Source organism: Peromyscus californicus, unplaced genomic scaffold (assembly GCF_007827085.1).
Source record: "Peromyscus californicus insignis strain IS unplaced genomic scaffold, ASM782708v3 Scaffold_9__1_contigs__length_137607984, whole genome shotgun sequence".
NCBI classification, from domain to species: Eukaryota; Metazoa; Chordata; class Mammalia; order Rodentia; family Cricetidae; genus Peromyscus; species Peromyscus californicus.
In genome coordinates this window covers 80,073,520-80,093,669 of record NW_026294617.1, presented here as the reverse complement: position 1 = coordinate 80,093,669, position 20,150 = coordinate 80,073,520, and the positions used below count along the sequence as shown (strand labels likewise).

Sequence of the window (20,150 nt, the reverse complement as noted above, 5' to 3'; positions counted from 1 at the left end):
CACTCTGTCTAGTTTCCCGTGTTCCAACCTCCATTCCTTCTGAGGATTCCCTTCTCCTTGACCGTGTAAAGAAAGGAACCTGTAGATATTCTGTAAACACTACATTGGCAGCCTACATTCTAACGAGCTCTTTCTTTGTCTTGCTGTCATTAGTTCTCATTAATTCATCCTACATCAGGGGAAGTAGTTATGACCTCCTGGAGGTGAGAGCTGGTCAGAACCACATGTCAAGCAGCATGCGCATGCCTGTGTGTATACCTGTGCCTGTGCACAGGGTTTCTGGTCCCCGGATGCCAATGCCTGGGTCTGCGGCGTTAAGTGTATGAATGTAACATTGGATTGTTGAGGAGGCCTTATGTTTTGGTCCGGAAGAACCTAAGATTTCCTGCAGTCTCTTGGCCGGCCCTTTCCTCCCTCACTACCTCCTCGGTCCTCCTGTACTTCTCTTTCTTCCAGCCTTGCATACTTGCATCTTGGGTAGCAAGGACTGAAGGAGGGTTGACCGGCCAATGAATTTATTAGTTCAGTCTGTAAGGATTTAGCAGGGCCTCCTGTGTCCAGGGCAAGACTCTAGCAAAACCTGCCTCATGAGTGTCCCAATTACGTAATGATGCAAGGTACCCTCGGATATCAGAGAGTTCCATAAAAATGAAATTGCCCACGATTTTCCTTTTTTCCTTTACTTGGAATAAGTTTTGGCACTTTCAAGCAAACTACAAAGGACAGGGAACGTTTTCCTGGCATTTGCATGCATGGGGATCTTGACTCATGGCTTTGCTGCCGTTCAACAGGCCGGTCCCGTGGTCAGCGGTGAAGAATCAGCTGAGCAAGAACTTGGGCCTTCTCCTCTCTTCTCCACCAGCTCCTTCAGGCCCCAGTGTGACTCAGAACGGACTAAGGCTTCATGCTGGTCCCCAGGCAGAAGGAGAAGAGCAGGCCAGAGTGGTGTGGGACCGTAGAGCTGACACTTCGCAGGTTGCCAGGGGCAAAAGGTGGACTCCAGCCTGTCTCTCCCACCACTTCCTAACAGCGCCTGAGCTTTAGGATAGCCTGAGCTACACCACAGGGACCCATGTGGGTCCCAAACCCATGAGTCCTGTAAAGTTCCCTGGGAAGAGTTCGTTTTTGTTTTAAGCTTCAGATTCCTAGAGCTAGAAAGATGGCTGAACAGTTATAAGTGTACAGTGCTTCCGCAGAGGACTGGATCTGTCCCCAGCACCCGCATTAGGAGGCTCCCAGCCACCTGTAACTCCAGCCCCACGGGGATCTGATGCCTCTGTCATCTGTGGGCTCCTGCACTCTCTCTCTCTGTCTCTGTCTCTCTGTCTCTCATACACACACACGCCACACAAGCACACATAAGCATAATTAAAATAAAATAAATATTTCAAAAACTAATTCAGATCCCTGTGTCCTGTCACAACCCTAAAAAAATTCTTGGAATAATCCCATAGATTAAGGTTCTTCTCTTCATTTCTTTATCATACATATGACATCTACATATCATATATATCTTTTTTATGTGTGTGCATACACACGCATGTGCCAAGTGGGTGTATATGGAGGTCAGAGGACAACTTATGGGAGTAAGTCCTTCCTTCCACATGTGGGCCCCGGGACTGAACCCAGGTCATCAGGCTGGACAGCAAGCACCTTTACTGCTGAGCCATCCCGTTGGCCCACACAAAGACTTTTAAAAGAGGAAACGAGATCTATTGACTGCGGTTGAGAACTACTGATCTTCACATGGACACCGGCAGCCATATCCTCTCACCCTGTTAACAATTCCCCCGTTGATGTATTACTGGGTTTTTACTAACTTTCTGCCCCTTCACCTCTCACACTAAACTCTGAATTCTACAAGGCCAGTCAATCACATGTCTTGCTCGAAGCTGTTGGGTCCTGGAAGCCTAGAAGTCACTCAGTAAATACTTGCTAAATGAATGCGTGAATCCATGCGGGGGGGGGGGGGGGGGGGGGGGGGGGGAGGGGGAGACCACTGTGTTGAATGTTTTCTCAATGTGTGAAAAACTGGCCCCAAATTGATCCTGCGTGCTAACAGCTGCTTCTTCCCGGGCTTTGTAATGTCCTCAGTAGCTTCAAGTCTGTTTTTTGTTTTCTTGTTTTGTTTAAGCTCAGAGTTGCAGTCTCCAATTGTTTGAGGGTTTCTCTCCGTTGTCATGGACCGATGCCCTTTTGCAAACAGAACTGTCTTCCCCCTCCTGGGTTTTATTGCTTTTCCTGCTCTTCAGCTCTTTCTCCCCCTGCTGGACACTGTTGAGACTGCAGCCGCGCCTTCTGGATCCCACCACCTCCCACTGCTGAATGGTTACAAGTCCCAGGTGGCCTCAGCCTGGTCCCCGTCCTGTGTTCCATAGGGAGGTGCAGAGACTGGCTTCTTCTTTTCTAAGAGTGTGAACCTCACGAGGCCACGTGAGCGGTGGCACTTGGACTCTGTCTTAGTTGGTAGTAAAGCAGCTTTGGGGGTTCGCTGGCCTCCTCTTCTTCATAGGAACAGGCACAGAATCACATTCTGGGTGGACTGGGAGGCACTTCTTAGAACAAACTCTGCCCTGAACTCACATAGATTGTCACTCAGAAAACTAGGGCTTTGGTGATTAGCCAAGCCCACCTGCCCAGGGTTCTCTCCTTTCTTTCCTTCACATGAACCCTCTTTAATTTTTAAAAAAATTATAATGGGTTACAACAGGCCATTTTCTTGCAACTGTATAATCTCTCCACACTTCACTGCCCTTGGCTCCCTTTATCCTTTTCCTAGGAAAGTTTTACCTCTAATTTCATGTCATGTATATTACAAGGTTTTGTATATCTATATAAAATATAGAACCTGTGCATGAGAAAATGTGATAACCATGTCCCTAGACTGACTCAGTTCACTCCATAAGATGATCTCCATTGCACACATTTCCTTGCAAACAACTTAACTTCATTCTTTGTGGCTGAAAAAAATCATTATGTGTGTATATCATTTTATCGATTTTATTTTTATTTTATGTGTTTGAATGTTTTGTACACTACTTGTGTGCCTGGTTCCCAGAGAGGCCAGTGAAGACATCAGAATCCCCGGAACTGGAGTTGCAGACAATTGTGACCCACTTTATGAATGCTGGAACTCAAACCTGGGTCCTTTGGAAGAGCAGCCGTTGCTCTTAACTGCTGGGCCATCTCTCCAGCCCCACATTTCCTTTAACAACTCCTCTGTTGATGAGCACCTGAGCTGATTCTATTGGATTAGTTCTTTTCTTTCCAATGGGGTCTCATGTAACCAGGCTGGCTTTGAACTCCCTGGGTAGCTGAGGATGACCTTGAATATCTTGCTTACGGATTCGGTGTTGGACATCAAACCTAGGGCTTGCTGAGTGTTAGACAAGTGCTATATTAACTGAGCTACATCCCCAGCACTCAGAGCTCTTAACCTACCATTTCTTAGTCACCTCTGGCTCAGCAAAACCAGAGGCCAGTGATGGATCCAGCTTGGGCTTCTGCATTCATCCTTGCCCGACACACTGCTGTGACATGCCCTCCCACTGGGTCTAGATGTCTTTTCATTAACAGCAGTTCTTACATCGCATGCCAGCAATGGCGAGACTCCAGCCATACACTCCACCCATGGCGTCCTTCTCTGAGCACAGCTGTGCAGAACAGCATCTTTGACATCAGCCGAGGCTCAGACTTCATCCAGGTTTACCCATCGCTGACTGTGATCGAATCCGTCTCTCGCTCCCTGCCTTGGCTATTCCCTCTGTGCAGTGAGAACACTGGCAGCCCGTGCAGGCCTTCGAGAAGATGGGGATGCCCATCCCTGCACACCATAAGCACTTAAGCACTGGCCATTATCCCCATCTTGCCGTTTTTTGCTCAAAAGTGGTCCCAACTGTGAACCTCAATCAGTGAGGGCAAACTTCCTTTGCATTTAGACTACATTGGAGTCATTAGTTAGCCCTTCTTTTTGGATTCCAGGCTTGGATACAGAGACCATGTCCTCAGACGTGGTTTTCCAGACTCTCCTCACATTTCTGGACAAAGAGGCAAAGAAGGATGGTGGAGAGTTCAAACTTTAATTGCCGATGCCGCTGAACGTGTTTAAATCAGGTTTTCTCAGGTACTTACCCCCTTGTCAAAGGTGGCAAAGAACTTGATGTAAGGCTGGAAGTGTTCCGCTGCCTCTTGGAAGGCTTTGTAATCTAGGACAGAAGACACGGGAGAAAGAAACATTTGCAAGAGGCCAACTGCACACTTGGAGAGAACTATGTTAGGTAACTATTGAATAGCATCTAAAACGATCATTGGCGTTGAAATTGACGGGCATCCAGTCGCTCAAGAGAAGCCTTCTTCCCCCACAGGTTTGTGAACAGAAAGCAAGAAATAGGGGAAACTGGGGAAGAGGAAGAAAAAAAAATATACGGAAAAACCCCAAATTAAAAAAAAATACATGGAAAAACCCTCAATCAAAGAAAAAACAAAAACCTCCTTTCACCCAAATGCATGGAGTTATAACTGCACCCACTGAGGATGCAGTTTCTACATAAATGAGCTCACAGTAGGAAGCAGAGTTACCACACTGTGTTTACAGCTAACAGAAAGACAGGACCCCGTGAAGTGCTTCGAGCTTCTCCAAAAGAGGGCTCCCAGGTGCATCTTACATTCTCAGAAGCAGTTTCGTTTCACATCCCTCCTCTTCCTCCGCCAGCTCTTACATGCTTTCTGCCCCCCTTTCCACCATGTTCCCTGACCTTGGGGGACCGGGGTTGGTAGAGATGCCCTCTTACACTGAACATCCACAGTCCCTCACACTTTGCATTTACCCACTGCAGTGAGAAGCTTCTGACCAGTCCTGGGAGCTGCATAAATCTATAGCTAGAAATGTAAGTTTTTATTTATTGTTTTGTGTTAATTTGTTTTTTTGAGACAGGGTCTCACTATGAAGCCCTGGTTGTCCTGGAACTCACTCTGTAGACCAGGCTGGCCTCAAACTCACAGAGATTCACTTCCCTCTGCCTCCCAGTTGCTGGGATTAAAAGCCTGTGCCACCACACTTGGTTGAATATAAATATTTAGAAGGCAGTTTGTTAACATGAGATATAATAGGGGGGCCCTGGAAGGAATTGGGGGGGCAGTGAGTGGTGAATATGATCAAATACATTGTGTGTAGGTATGAAAATTTCAAAGACTAAAAAGAGGTAAAAGACTTTAAACTCTGACTCTCTAAGGTTATTTTAAACCAAGCCTATCCTTGACTCTTGTTCAAACATCTATCCAAATTTGTCACGGAAGGAAGGAGCCACACCCATGTGAGAACACTGCACTTTATTTACCACACCTGGGCAGGAATGCATGCGGTATCTGGAGTCAGGCCTCCAGTCAGGGATGGGAATGGTGGCACTTGTTATAAGTAAATTTTATAACCCTGTAATCCCGAGCCTAGGATTTACTCTTCAGAAGATTGGCGGTTTTCCATTTTGTTGGATTTCACGCTCTGGAATTAGGCAGCCTTGTATACGATTCGGTCATAGATGGTTTTACAATAATACTGGCTCAGCAATGCCCAGGTAAGGGAGACCAGCACGCTAATGTCAAGCGACTCTTGGCCTGGGGAGGGCACTGGCTTTTAGGAGCCACAAGACTAGGGAAACGTCTCAGTTAAGTAGCTGTCTGACAAACTCAAGGATTCCAGTCTGGGGTTCAGTCCCCTGAACCCACATAATAAAACCAGGCAGGTGGCAGATGCCTGTCATCTCAGTGCTGAGGAAGCAGAGACAAGTGGATCCCTGAGGTGGTTGGCCCCTACTTGGAAAGTCCCAGGCCAGTGAGAGACTCTGTTTCTTAAAAAAAAAAAAAAAATTAGCCGGGTGGTGGTGGCGCACGCCTTTAATCCCAGCACTCAGGAGGCAGAGGCAGGCCGATCTCTGTGAGTTCGAGGCCAGCCTGGTCTCCAAAGCGAGTTCCAGGAAAGGCACAAAGCTACACAGAGAAACCCTGTCCCGAAAAACCAAAAAAAAAAAAAAAAAAAGAGATTAAAAGTAATAATAAAGTCTGTTCTTTGCTGTACTCACACCTACATGAACACACTCTCCCTCACGCCCATACACATATGCACACACTCGGGCACACACTTGCAGAACCACGATACATGTCAGTTGTTCTAAAAGAGATAACAACAGCATACATTTAAGAGAGGTTTGAAGTGTACAGGAATGCTGATCTGGTACCTACTGATGCTGTACACTGACACAGACGTCCCTAAAGTCATGGTAGTCAGAAAGACGTCACTGGGGTGGCTGGGTGCTTTGGGTGGAGGACAGGGTTGAGGTAGAGAAGGTAGACAGAAGCATTTGAAGGATCAGAGAGAAGGACCAGGTGGAGGAAGGGCGATAGCAAGAGCCACACCAGAGCGGCAGCTGCCCCTTACAAGTCCTGCCCATCCCCCAACATCCCTGTCCAATCTCTTGCCACCTCTGAAAGCTGTGAGCTCCTAGCCCAAGGATGATCTGATCCAAGTGAGAAGCCTCTTCTTTTCTGAGAAGTCTGATCCATGCCATTGTCAAGATGACAACTGGAGAGGTGGGCATGGTTTGAGGCTAGCCTGGTCTACAGAGCAAGTTCCAGGCTAGCCAGAGTCACATAGTGAGATCCTTTCTCAAAGCAAGCAAACCAAAAGATTAAAGATGGAGCAAGGGGCCGGGCGGTGGTGGCGCATGCCTTTAATCCCAGCACTCGGGAGGCAGAGGCAGGCGGATCTCTGTGAGTTCGAGGCCAGCCTGGTCTACAGAGCGAGATCCAGGAGAGGCGCAAAGCTACACAGAGAAACCCTGTCTCGAAAAACCAAAAAAAAAAAAAAAAAAAAAAAAAAGATGGAGCAAGGGACTCCCAGATGGGTGACTCAAAATTCATGGGACCTTCATTTAGGATGCCTGGATCTGCCACTTGTCTGTCTGGTTTTGTGAAATCTGAGCATCCAAACCCCGCCTCCCACACACACACAAGTAAGGATTCATCTTAGAGTTTCCTCATCCCCTTTCCCTGTCTATCAGGAGTCTACCTCCCTTTTAGTGCCTCAGATTTTAGTGACCGGTTAACAGCACACATTGGAATCTCTGAAGAGAAATGTCTGAAAGGCCATCATCTGCCTTACAAAGACCCAAAGCACGCTATTGTGGGTGGAGCATTCAAGGGATAACCTTGGGACAGTAGAGTTGGGGAGCACTGTCCAGTCTGTGTGCTCGTGTGTGGCTGCAATGACCACAGCTCACAAAGGCCTTCCTGTCATGTGTTTTCCCTGAAAGTCCTGAGCTGCAACATCCACAGAAAGGCTGTCATGAAGGTTCGCTCCTGATGCTGAATTTCTCATAGATGGATGTCACAGGGCTGGAGAGACGGCTCAGCCGTTAGTTAAGAGCACTGGCTGCTCTTCCAGAGGTCCTGATTCAGTTCCCAGCAACCGCGTAGTGGGTCACAACCATCTGTAATAAGATCTGGTGCCCTCTTCTGGCCTGCAGGCATACATGCAGGCAGAACACTGTATGTTAGAGTAAGTAAATAAATCTTTAAAAAAAAAAAAAGGATGTCATAAAATGTGACCTTGATAACATCTAAACTGGTCACATAATCCCGTCTCCTTTAACCTTTGGGCGGGAAGTCACCTCTCCACTGTTTCTCACTAACAGAAAGCAGTGTATCAACTGAGAAGTAAATTAAAACCGTCAATTATAAACATTGAAGAATTTGGGAAGTTATTTGTTGACTTCACAAAAAATGGTGACCTTAGCTAAGCATCCAACTAAATTTAACTTCAAATTACAGGGTTTCCTGTAGCACAGGCTAGCCTTCAACTTGTGATCCTCCAGCCTCTACATCCCAAGTGCTGGCCTTATAGACATAAGCTACCACCAACTAGTATTTAGAGTTTAATAATAATTAGAAAACAAGTTGGGCGACATCTATGCATGTATTCCTAAGTAAAAGCATCATTGCTATTTTTCCAAACATAACATGCTATGGAAAGATATAGTTGGGCTTTGATCCCATTAAAGGTCACAAGAAATAAGAAGATTTTAACTGTGACCAAAAAGAAGAGTCAGTTGTCTGGATGCAGGGATGCTTGGGTCCATGAAGAGCGGGGACCAAACTGACTAAATCGCATCCGTGATGAGAAAAGAATGTTAGCAGTGACGGAAAAGGCAGTGAGTGTGGTCCATTCCTTCGCCACCATCAAAGTGTGAACAAGTCTCTTATCAACGGTGTCTTTCAGGGAATTGAAGAGCCTGGCGCTTCCAGCCATCGTGAGAACCATTTGCTGCTATTTTAAGCCTGATACCTAAAGTCACAAAGCTGCATTCTTGGAAGTGACTCAGCTTCTCTTTCAAAATCAGAAAATGTACTCTATGATCTCGTCCCCATCTCAGGTCTTATTGCTACCATTATGTAAGAAAAGTAATAAACAAACAAACCAACAAACAAAGTCAGGAAGCCCCAATCCCTTGCAGGTGACTCTCATTTTGTGCCTATACTCATATTTGCCGTCCCCTGACAAGACTCCCACGGCCTTGCAAGCAGAGCCCGCTAGTTAGGGGTATGAATGTTAAACTTAGGCTCCTGGAATTTACAGCCTGGCTTCTGTATCCACCAGAGACAGGAGATAGTTAATCAGACCTTTGTGTCCCACCCCTTCACCACCGTTAAAATGCAGATAGCCACCTGGACAGAACAACCTCACGTGCCTGTCACATGGCACTCCTAGGCCCAGGCCCTGGCGATCACAGATGGGAATAAAATGGCGCCATTCTGGTTTTTGTCGGTGCGGTGGGGAGGGAGGAAGGAAGGTCCTGGAAAGCACTTTCTATGCTGATCTTGGCCTTGGCCCCTCCTGCTCACACTGGTCACACCTAGCTAGTGAAGAGGAGGGGACAGAGGGCAGGGACAAACTGAGAGGAAGGGCTGAAAGGCGCATGTGCTGTGGCCCAGATCCGGCTTCCGTTTTGTTCCACTTTTTAGCTACTCAGGACATTACCCTTCCTGTTCTCTTCTCCCTGCTCCTCTAGACGCCCACTCTCCACCTTTTTGTCTGCACACCCCACTGCTGTGATGTTGGAAAGGTCCCTTTGCTCACCCACAACCTGGCTACAAAGTCTTCACGGGAGGCTGCCCAAGGGTGTGGTGGCATCATAGGACAGACTGATGGCCACCTGCGGGCTTGGCCAGCCATTTTTCATATTTTCTAGCAACTACTGAGCCCATCTCCACCCAAAATTCGATTAATTCTCTCCAGCTGACAGGGAAGCTCTCCAACTAGTGACCACAGGAACCACATCAGAGAGATGGCCACTGTGTGTCCCATTTTACAGGAGAAGAACCGGATGGGAGAGTAGAGGAAGGAAGAAGGCATTTGTTCATTCTGTAGAACACACACACCATAACACAGACACTCTTACACACACAACAACACACACATGTAATAACACATACATTAATACACACATAGTAACACACATTCACATGCACAATCACACATACACATACAATCACATACACACACACACACACACACACACACACACACACACACACACACTTTCAAGGCTAGAGAACATAGCCTGCCCTTAATGTTCTTTCCATCTCACTGCCCATTTTGCACAATTCCTGCACACGTGTCCCTTTGCACAGGCAACTAGAAGAAATTCAGCTTCTACTGCCCCCAGCAGAAGAGATGTCAAAGCCGCACCCTCTGTTGGGATAGCCTCGCACACCTTGTCAGGGGCTAGCCTGCAGGCCTGTGCTGACAGGAAACTCACATTCAGAGTCCTCGTTCTTGAAAAAGCCGAGGAGCTTGATCTGGTCCTCGATGCGCTCAAAGGCCTGGACTTCCAGCTTGTTATTCACGATCTCCACAGGGTCTTCAATGAGCTGAAATCAGAGGCGCAGATATGGTCACAGACACACACACACAGACATAAAGATGTTCAAATAAGAGAGATCACCTCTCCCCAGTGGAAGGTAGAACACTTTAGAGAGAAGAGATACATGTGCAAAAACTGTGCAAAATAGGCAGTGAGATGCAAGGCCATGTTCTCTAGCCTTAAAGAGGTGTGTGTGTGTGCGTGCGCGTATGTGTGTGTGTGATTGTGTATGTCATTGTATGTGTATGTGTGATTCTGTGTGTGATTGTGTATGTGGACACAAAGGCTAAAGTCTCCAGCTCACATCCCATCCTGCCCCATTGTGCATGACAGAAGTCCCCCAGGAAGCCTTGGTCTTAACTTGGGGATAGTTGTCCTGGGGACCATTCTATTCCTCTTGTCAGTTATTATTTTAAAATTGTATCTTAAGTTATAAATTGACAATTGTAACTATACACACACACACACACAGAGGGGAATGTGTGTGTGTACATAGAGAAAGAATCAGAGAGAGAGACTGTAGTATGCACATGTGAATGTGTGAGACCTGCATGCTCAAATGTAGAGAGAGATCAGAGCAAGATACCAATGTCTTCCTGTGTCTTTCTCTTGCCTAGAGACAGGCTATCTCATTGAACTGGGAGCTTGCCTTTCTGGCTAGGCTGGCCGGCCGGCCATCTCTCAGGCCTGCCTGTCTCCTTCTGCTGGGTTTGCAGACACAGGAAGACATGCCAGGCTTTGTACATGGGTCCTGGGGACTCAAAGTCAGGCCTTCAGATGGCTGTTCTTGCACAACAAGCATTTGTACCCTCTGAGCCATTTCCCAGCCCCAACTGCTTGTATTCCTGCAACATAAAGTGCTAGGAAATATGAATAAATTGTGAAATACTTAGCTAACACCCATTACCTCAAATACTTACCTTTGTGTGATGAGAACATTTGTGTACCCTCTTAGTCATTCTGAAATGTATGTTTATGTTTGCTATGCTGACCATACTGTGCACTGTCTCAAAGGAAGGAAACCCCACTTGTTCTTCCTGCCTGCTGACACTGTACCCCTCAGATCACAATCTCCTCATGTTCAACCCCATTCCTGACTTGTAACCGGCATTATACAGACTTTCTTCCTTTGTGTCTTTTAAAAAAACATTCAATTATCTTAACTTACACATTTAAGCAAAAACATGCACTGTGATTTGAATGTGAAGGGTACCTCCCAAGGCTCAAGTGTTGAAGGCTTGGCCACACCCTGAGGCTTCCCTCACTGAGATGTGCGTAGATAAGTAAGCCTCTGACTCCACTGATGGATGAATCCACTGACGGCGTTAAAATCTGATGATGCTATTGGTCCTGATGAGAATTAGCAGGGGAGAAAGTAGGTCATGGAGGATGTGCCTTTGTAGGCTGAATCTGGTCCTCAGAGCCTTCCTCTTTCTCTCTGCTTTCCGGCCGGTGGGAGGTAAGCAGCCTCAGCCCCTTGCTCCTGCTCATAGGATTTCTGCTTTGTCTCAGGCCCCACACAAGGCACTCAGCAGACTCTGGGCTGAAACCTCCAAAATCAAGAGCCAAAGCAAACCCTCTTTTTTTTGAGTTGTTTCCCTTGGGGCTTGCCACAGTGATCAAAAACAGACACAGTGTGCAGTATACGCCTTTCTGTGCCCAGACTCATGAGTGTGGTGCTCTCTAATTTCATCCCTATTGTCTTAGAAACAAGACTTCTTGTTTCCTTGTCACCAGGTGAGTTGTGTTTATTCTATAACATCTCCTGACACTTGAGTCACCAATGGGCAAGTGGCCCGGTTCTGGCTCCGTGGGTGCAAGTTTGCTGAAGGTCTGGAGAAAGTGATTCTTTACTTTTAAGAAATTGATGGGGCCAGGTTTCCTTCTCTCCCTGGATCTGAACAAGGATGTGTGATAAATGGGGTCCTGATGCAGTCCATCTCATCATCAGCCTCAGAGCACCCACCTTGAAGACCAAGACCATGGGCTGGCTGGTTCTGTCAGCTTGACCAAGCTATAATCATCTGAGAGGAGGGAACCTCAGCTGAGAAAATGCCTCCGTAAGAAGAGCCTATAGAGCATTTTCTTAATTAATGATTGATGTGGGAGGGTAGTACCACACAGGCTATGGACCTGGGTGCTGTAAGAAAGCAGGCTGAGCAAGCCACGAGGAACAAGCCAGTAAGCAGCACCCCTCCATGGCCTCTGCATCAGCTCCTGCTTCCAGGCTCCTGTCCTGCCTGGCTCTTGCCTGGGCTTCCCTCAGTGGACTGTGGTTCAGGATGTGTAAGCCAAATAAACCCTTTCCTCCCCAGGCTGCTTTTGGTCATTGTTTTGTCACAGCAATAATAACCATAACTAAGACAGACCACCTTCTGAGAACAGAATTATCTGTGGTTTACAGAGATAAAGCCCCGATTTGGTTAAGTCTAAACACTGCCCTAATTTTGGTTTGTTGCTTTTGTGGGCCAATCACACTGTTCCTCGTTTAAAGCATGTAGTCTTCCTTCCAGAAGCTTCCTTTTAGCTGGTGAGTGTGGAGCAGTGCCATGCTGGTCCAGACTTAATAATGTTGCTTTTCCTGAAATTCCCCAGGACTCCTACATTAATGAGAGAGCCCAGCAGAGACTGTGGACACTTGTGTTTGGCAGCCTCTTCTGCCCTTCTCTGGCTTTTGCGAATGTAGAGAGAAAGCAATAGACTGCAGGGTGTCTGCAGGAAAACTGCTAGTGTAGATGGCCAGCTGGGAGCTCTTCGTGCTATTGCTGCTGTTTGTTCTAAGGACAGAGTTGTCCCACAGAGCCCAGGCTGGCCTTTCATGCACAGTCCTCCTGGCTCAGCCTCCCCACTGCCAGGGTTACAGGTGGATCACCACTCACGGCAAAATTAGGTTCTTTGTCTGTGCGGAGCATAGGTCCCAAAGCCTTTAGCCTCACAGCTGTGAGCAGCAGTGTGATTTTATACACAGCCAAAATATTCTGTAGCATTTCCCCTCTGTTGGAACTTACAGATTTGAGGATGTGATATCCCCATGGCTGAAGCTGAATGTGGTTGTTTTTGGTTTTGTTGTAGTTGGTGGTGTATTTTGTGTGTGTGTGTGTGTGTGTGTGTGTGTGTGTGTGTGTGTGTGTGTGTGTGTGTGTGTTTGAGAGAAAGCTCTGTCTTTCCTTAAAAAACAACGTGTTTTTTACATTTACTTATTTTGAGTGCGGGAGAGTGTGTGCACACCATTGTGTGTGTAGGGGGATGTCAGAAGACAGCTTGTGAGAATTAGTTCTCTCTTGTCACCCTGTGGGGCTGGAGAACTGAATACAGGTCACCAGACATGGCAGGAAGTGCCTTTACCTTCTGAGCCACCTCACCAATCCACTGTCCCTCCTTTACATGGCTCAGAAGACTCGGGGAGACCAGGCCTGTGGGTCCCCACTTCCATCTCAGGTGATAGATTCGCCCCCTCTTTCCCTGTCTTGCTCTCTCTCTCAGTGTCACTGTGCCAATGTCAATAAATGCCAGTGGGTATGATGTGTAACTGGTGAGAGACTACCATGTCACTTCTGTTACATACACATACACATACATCATCGTTGGGTCACTTAGAACAATTTCTTCAGTGACTTAAGGGCCTGCTTCCCAGTAAAAGTAGATTCCGCTATAACGCAGGTACCCCTTGCTGGTTTTTGAAGCCTGAGTAGTGCCTTATGCCATGCCAGGATCTCCAGTTCCTTTGTTCTTGCGTCAGAGTGTAGCCTGTCCTCTATGGGACAGCTGCACACAAGGCCACCTCCTAAATACTTACATCCAGGAGAAATTCCACCAAGACGTCTGCCGCAAACTCTCCATCAAATTCTATCGTGCGATCACCCTTCAGAACATACAGGCTTCCTTCTTCATTGAAACCTGGAAGGAACAGAGGCCCAAGGCCAAGGTCATTCGGGTGCAGAAAAGCCTTTGAGGTCCTGAGTGGCAGTGGGGTCAGGATCAGTGGAATTAACATTAACACAGACAGATCAGTTTGACAGGGTCGGCCTTGAATTTGAAATCTCCTCTCTATTCCGCCACTGCTTTAGTTCCCATGAATACTGCTGAACTCTGCCATTCTCCTCATCAGAGCCTGTAACAGCCACTGCTACCTGTCACCTTAGCCTGGCTTCAAGTCTCTCAGTCACCTAATGCCAACCCTACCACTCCACCCACCTTGGCCAGACCCGGGCTCCTCATCCTGTACGATATTGTGAAAGGGTGTGTCCAGCCTTCTTTTTTCCTTTTCTCTAAACCTAGAACGACCTCCATTCCTGACTCCATCTTGGTTACTCCTTCGGGTTCTGGCTTAGGGCCCATTCTCATCTAAGGTCTCTGTGACAGTCTGGGTGTCCCTCCAGCTCTCCCTGCTTGTAGGTGCTCACTCTGATAGGACAGTCTCTAACAATAGAGGTGTGGTCTTCTCCAGAGCTCAGTCTCTTGCACAGAGCCTGGATGTGTGTACAGACAGCTCTGAGTCACAGGCCTCTTCACTCAGGCCCCTGGTTGATGCTGGGAGGGCAGACAGCAGCTTCACCTTTGCCCCAGAACCCTTGAGACAGTGTACTTCAACAAATCCTTGCTGGGACACTGTATCCTTTTCCCCAGAATATTAAACAGCTAAGGTTGACATTATTATGGCTCCACAACATCTTTAATTCTTCAGATTAGTTGTTTTCAACTCTATTATCCAGGAAATGCTTTCCCCTAATGAATCACAAAAGACCCTCAGAAGCAGAAGGTCACCCCATCTGAAAAGCTCCTGACACACCCCAGCATTGGACAGACAGAGTATTCTTGACTCTAGTGACATCTGATCTTAAAATGTGCCCTAGGAAGCATCAGTCAGCATCTTGCTTGAGACTGTCTTGAGTGAGACCAGGTAGGGCTTCACACATGGCTGTAGTCATAGCTGAAGTGAGGCAATCGGGAGAGGAGGCTGAGGATTATAGGGGCAGGTTTGCAGAACACAACCATGTCCCGAAAACCCCAAACATCCAACATCTAGAGTACAGCTGCTTTCCTCCCTCCTGGTGACCTTAGAGAAAAGCACATTTAGATATAGCAAGCTCCAGCCTGCCCCTGACCAGTCTGTTCTTGTGAATTCTTGTTCAGCCTGTGCTGCCTAGATTTGAACATTTCTAGAACACTAGCATTTTTTTAAGATCTCCCAAATACCACCTATTCATTAAAACAGTGGCAGGTTGGGGGCAAGGCTAGTAATCAATTAGCTGCTGGAAAAAGAGGCAGAATTCATTCAATGTTTTTGACTCTAGGAAGAGTTGAATGTATTTTACTTCTATTCTCAGGACAGAAAAAGTATTCTTAGTACAGTCATTCTCAATAGGTCATCATTCTATAGACATGAGTTCTTCCTTGTGTCTAACTTAAGTGGACTTCTATAAAATAAATCTTATCTTTGAAAATGTCTGGTTTCTAAGAAATAAAATAGGAAAGAGTTTTTTGTAATTTTTGCTAGGATAATGCACCTGCATGTACCTGGGATAATGCACCTGCATGTACCTGGGATAATGCACCTGCATGTACCTGGGATAATGCACCTGCAGGTACCTGGGATAATGCACCTGCAGGTACCTGGGATAATGCACCTGAATGTACCTAGGATAATGCACCTGCAGGTACCTGGGATAATGCACCTGCAGGTACCTGGGATAATGCATCTGCATGTATCTGGGATAATGCACCTGCATGTACCTGGGATAATGAACCTGCATGTACCTGGGATAATGAACCTGCATGTGCCTGGGATAATGTACCTGCAGGCACCTGGTATAATGCACCTGCATGTACCTGGTATAATGCACCTGCATGTACCTGGGATAATGCACCTGCAGGTACCTGGGATAATGCACCTGCAGGTACCTGGGATAATGCACCTGCAGGTACCTAGGATAATGCACCTGCAGGTACCTGGGATAATGCACCTGCATGTATCTGGGATAATGCACCTGCATGTACCTGGGATAATGAACCTGCATGTACCTGGGATAATGAACCTGCATGTGCCTGGGATAATGTACCTGCAGGCACCTGGGATAATGAACCTGCATGTATCTGAGATATTGCACCTGCATGTACCTGGGATAATGAACCTGCATGTACCTGGGATAATGAACCTGTATGTGCCTGGGATAATGTACCTGCAGGTACCTGGGATAATGCACCTGCATGTGCCTGGGATAATGCACCTGCATGTACCTGGGATAATGCACCTGCATGTACCTGGGATAATGCACCTACATGTACCTGGGATAATGCACCTGCATGTACCTGAAGATGTCTATTGAACCACCACTAAGCCTTTTCTCTTCTGTGCTTTCTACTCCAAACGCAATTAACCTTTCTTCAAAGGCCCTGTTTCATAACCTCCTGCTATTTTTAATAGCCACTCTCCACTGGTCATGCAGAAAAAGCTAAATGGACAGTGTTGGGGGTGGTATTTGGAAACCAGAGGGGTTCTGTGTGCCCTTTCTCCTTGGGATTACAGAGGAGGAATCTTAAAGGGCACTTGATCATGACATATTGACATGAAAGATTACAGTTTCCACCGAATTGTCACTTAGCCATGCCTCCCCTAAATCCAGCCAGGCTGAAAATTTTCCAGCTGGGGTTCAGTCTTAACTTTGGGACTTCTGGAGCCCCTCCTGTAAATGCATCATGTGCTGGCTGCTGCTGGAATGTTCCCAGAGAGGCCCAGAGAAGCCACTGGGGCACGAAGATGCAGAAGCTGGGCTTCTAGATGTGAGAGCTATAAATCAAGGCTCCAGTGCCTTGCATCAGTTTCTCTCTGCCTGATCCTGGTACAAAGATAAATCAAATGATTCCTGCCAAACCATTAGTTGAGGTCTAGATTTGCTTTTATCAAGCTTTTCTCTGACCCAGAATGTTATATGCATTATCATTGTATGTATTTGAAAATAATCCAGCTATGCAAGATAAATATAACTGCCTTTTTTTTTTAACAAGACATATTTGTTTCTTCCTCACAGATTTCAAATATCAAACTTACCCAGTCTCTTGGCAAGCTTGGCTTCTTTCTTGGAATCCACCATCACAAAGCCTATGTTTTTATGTTCCAGGACCTGGGCCACGAGCTGAAGAGACAGATAGGTACAGGAAGTGAGTTAAAGGATGAGCGATGGGAGACGCCATTCCAAGTGCCAGGGCAGCACCCTTTGTACGTCCTGCCACTCTGACCTCTGAGGAGTCACCAGAATGCTGAGAATCTGAATAGGCTAAGAGGAAAGACCTGGAAAAACACATCCATGACCACAAGCCCCTCTCTGCCCTTGAGGAGATAAAATTGGGATGCAGAGAATCCAAAACACCCAGTGGGCACCTGGCATGGGGCCTTGAGGTCTTCTGTAGTCATCAAATGAACCTGTGAGGGACACACCTGTGAATAAAGGAGTCCTGAGGCCTGGAGGCCTCCTGCCCCTGGGCTGGTGTGACACAGGTGCCTGTTGGCATCTGGAGGCTTCCTACTGCCCATAGTGAGGAAGAACTGTAGGAAGTATCTGAGGGTGGAGGTACCATTGGCCTGAAAGTCCAGGAGGCAGCATCAGTGCCTAGGGTGGAGAGGTGGCTAAAAACCACTCTAGCAGATGGCAACATAGGAGATGAAGCCATGTGGAAGGCTGACATCCAGCTAAGCTTCCTGAAACTCTCACATGGCAGAGCACCATCTCTCTGTCATCTTGCCATCTCACCAAAAAGGGGCTTGACAGAAATGAGGAGATCATGAAATATGAAATGTCTGGGGACTGATCCTGGGACCTTACAAATGCTGGACACGCTGAACCATTGTGCTACACCTTAAACCCTAATACTACTTTAAAAACACATATATTCCTATGCAGTTGTTAAGAAATACGAAAGTGAGATCTCTTAAACATGTTCCTGGTTTCCTACAAAAGCAAAGTCTTGGGAAACTGAGGCACAAATCATGAACTGGATAGTGCCAACAATAGTTAAGATACAGAACATGTCCATCACCACAAAGGGCCCTTCGGGGTCCTTTATTATCTTAGCCACCGTGTGCTGCCCAACCCCCACTTCAGCTCCTGGAAACCAGGAATTCCCCCATTTGTTGTCTAAACATGGAACCATGAAGCAGGTAAGTTTTTGAGATAACTTTTTTTACTTTGCGCAGTTATCCAGAGAGTCTGTCAGGTTGCTACCTGGATCACTAGGTGTGTTCTTTTTCACTGTTAGTAGAATGCTGTCTTGTGGATAGACCGCAGTCTGCTTAATCATTCACCTGCTGAAGGGTACATGAGTCGTTTCCAGCTGTTGACTATTGTGACTAGAATTCCTGGGTGGGATTTTTAGTTAGACATTAGTCTTAATCTCTGGGGGGAAATGACTAGGACAATCATTTCTGAGTCATATGGGAGTTTCGGGTTTAGTTTTCAGTGGAACCACCAAACTGTTTTCCAGAATGACTGAACTGTTTTACATCCTCATGAAAAATGCATGAGTTCCTCTACAGCCTTGGCAGCATTTGGTGTTACCACTACTTTAAATTGTAGTCATTCTCATAGGTATGGAGCAGTGTTTCCTTATGGTTCTAACTTGTGCTTTGTGATAGTTTATCTGAGCATTAGTCCATGTTTACATATGTTTTCTTCTGTGAAATGTCTCTTCATGTGTTTTCCCATTTTTATGGTGAACATTAGCTTTTTCTTTCTTTCTTTTTGGGTCCCCAGTATCCATATAAAAGGTGAGCATAGTAATGTGCACCTGCAATCCCAGCTTTGGGGATAAAGACAGGTGGATCCATAGTTGTCCTGGCCAGCTAATCTGTGAATCAGGGAACCCCAGGTTCAGCAAGAGACTTTGTCTCAAAAAATAAAGTGGGGAGAAGTTCACCCAACATACATGTGCAATTATGCACACATGAAAACGTGCACAACACATCCAACACACAAATGGAAAAAATAATTTCAATGAAGTCTAATTCATCAATTTTTTTTTAATTATACATGAGATTTTTGTTGTTGTTTTTTAGACAGGGTCTCACTATGCAGCTCTGGCCGAACTCAACATATGGACCAGGCTGTCCTTGAACTCACAGAGATCCACCTGCCTCTGCCTCTGAGTGCTAGAATTAAAGGCGTGCGCTACTATGCCTGGCTATAAATGGGATTTTAATTTAAGTCCAACTGCTAAATTCTGAACATTTCTATCTGTTCTCTAAGTTTTACAGATTTACTTTTTGTTTTATGAGACACAGAGTAATTTGATGACATTCTGTGGAAACTGTGATACAGTGACATCCATTTTTCCTTTGGGGCCAGGTGGCCCCAGTGCCATTTGTAGATGGCTTTCTGTCCCCTGAACTTTACCCACACCTTTATAAAGACTCAGTTGATACATTTGCGGGGATCTAGCTCTGCTGTTTGCATTCTGTCCCACTGATCTATGTGTCTGTCCCTCTGTTCCTCTGTCTGTACCACACAGCCTGGGCTGTAGCCTCTATGAGGTGAGTCCCCAAAACAGGCAAGTGTCGGGTTTCTATTCACTCTTTGTGAGTTATTTTAACTAGGTGCTTTTCTCTTGCATACAAGCTTCAGAATAATCTTTTTTATACACAAAAAAGAATCCTACCAGGGTTGGACAATTATACTATTATTATAGCGTAATATATATGTGTGTGTATGTGTATTGTAGTTTGTGTGTGTGTGTGTGTGTGTGTGTGTGTGTGTGTGTGTGTGTGTGTGTGTGTGTGTGTGTGTGTGTAGGGGGGAGGGGAGAGAAAGTTAATTATATTAGCTCTTCTCTCAAGGTGGGGAGAGTGACGTAGTCAGAATGTTAGGTGTGTCAATGTGGGAAGATGCTGTACCTCTCCATTTATTTCATGATTTTTCCATCAGCCTTGCAGCTCTGAGCACATAAACCTTTGTTTGTTTGTTTGTTTTATGAAGCAGGGTGTCATGTAGCCCAGGCTGGCCTTGAACATCTGATCCTCCTGCCTCCACCTCCCAAGTGCTGGGACTACTGACACTCAGTACTGCGACACTCAGGTTAGCATGTAAGTCTAGTGCAAGTTTTGTTACATTTACAACTAACTGTTTGAATTGTTTTGAACTAGAGTGGCGTATTTCAATTTTGCATCTGTATTCTTGCTAGTACAGAATATATAATCGTATTTTTATGTTTTTCTTGCAGCTTGTCACCTTGAACTCATTTATTATT

The 20,150-nt window shown here is 46.2% G+C and overlaps 1 protein-coding gene across 1 annotated transcript in view; it reads right to left on the bottom strand.

Moving 5' to 3' along the window:
* The window catches only part of Casq2 (calsequestrin 2), a 66,170-nt gene that overhangs the window by 24,850 nt on the left and 21,170 nt on the right, over positions 1-20,150 (bottom strand). Inside the window, exons 2-5 of the mRNA XM_052731506.1 lie at positions 16,963-17,047; positions 13,711-13,811; positions 9,810-9,921; positions 4,132-4,205 (exon numbers count right to left, since the gene is read on the bottom strand). Of these exons, the coding sequence (XP_052587466.1) occupies positions 4,132-4,205; positions 9,810-9,921; positions 13,711-13,811; positions 16,963-17,047 (372 nt within the window). The remainder of the gene's footprint in view (positions 1-4,131; positions 4,206-9,809; positions 9,922-13,710; positions 13,812-16,962; positions 17,048-20,150) is intronic.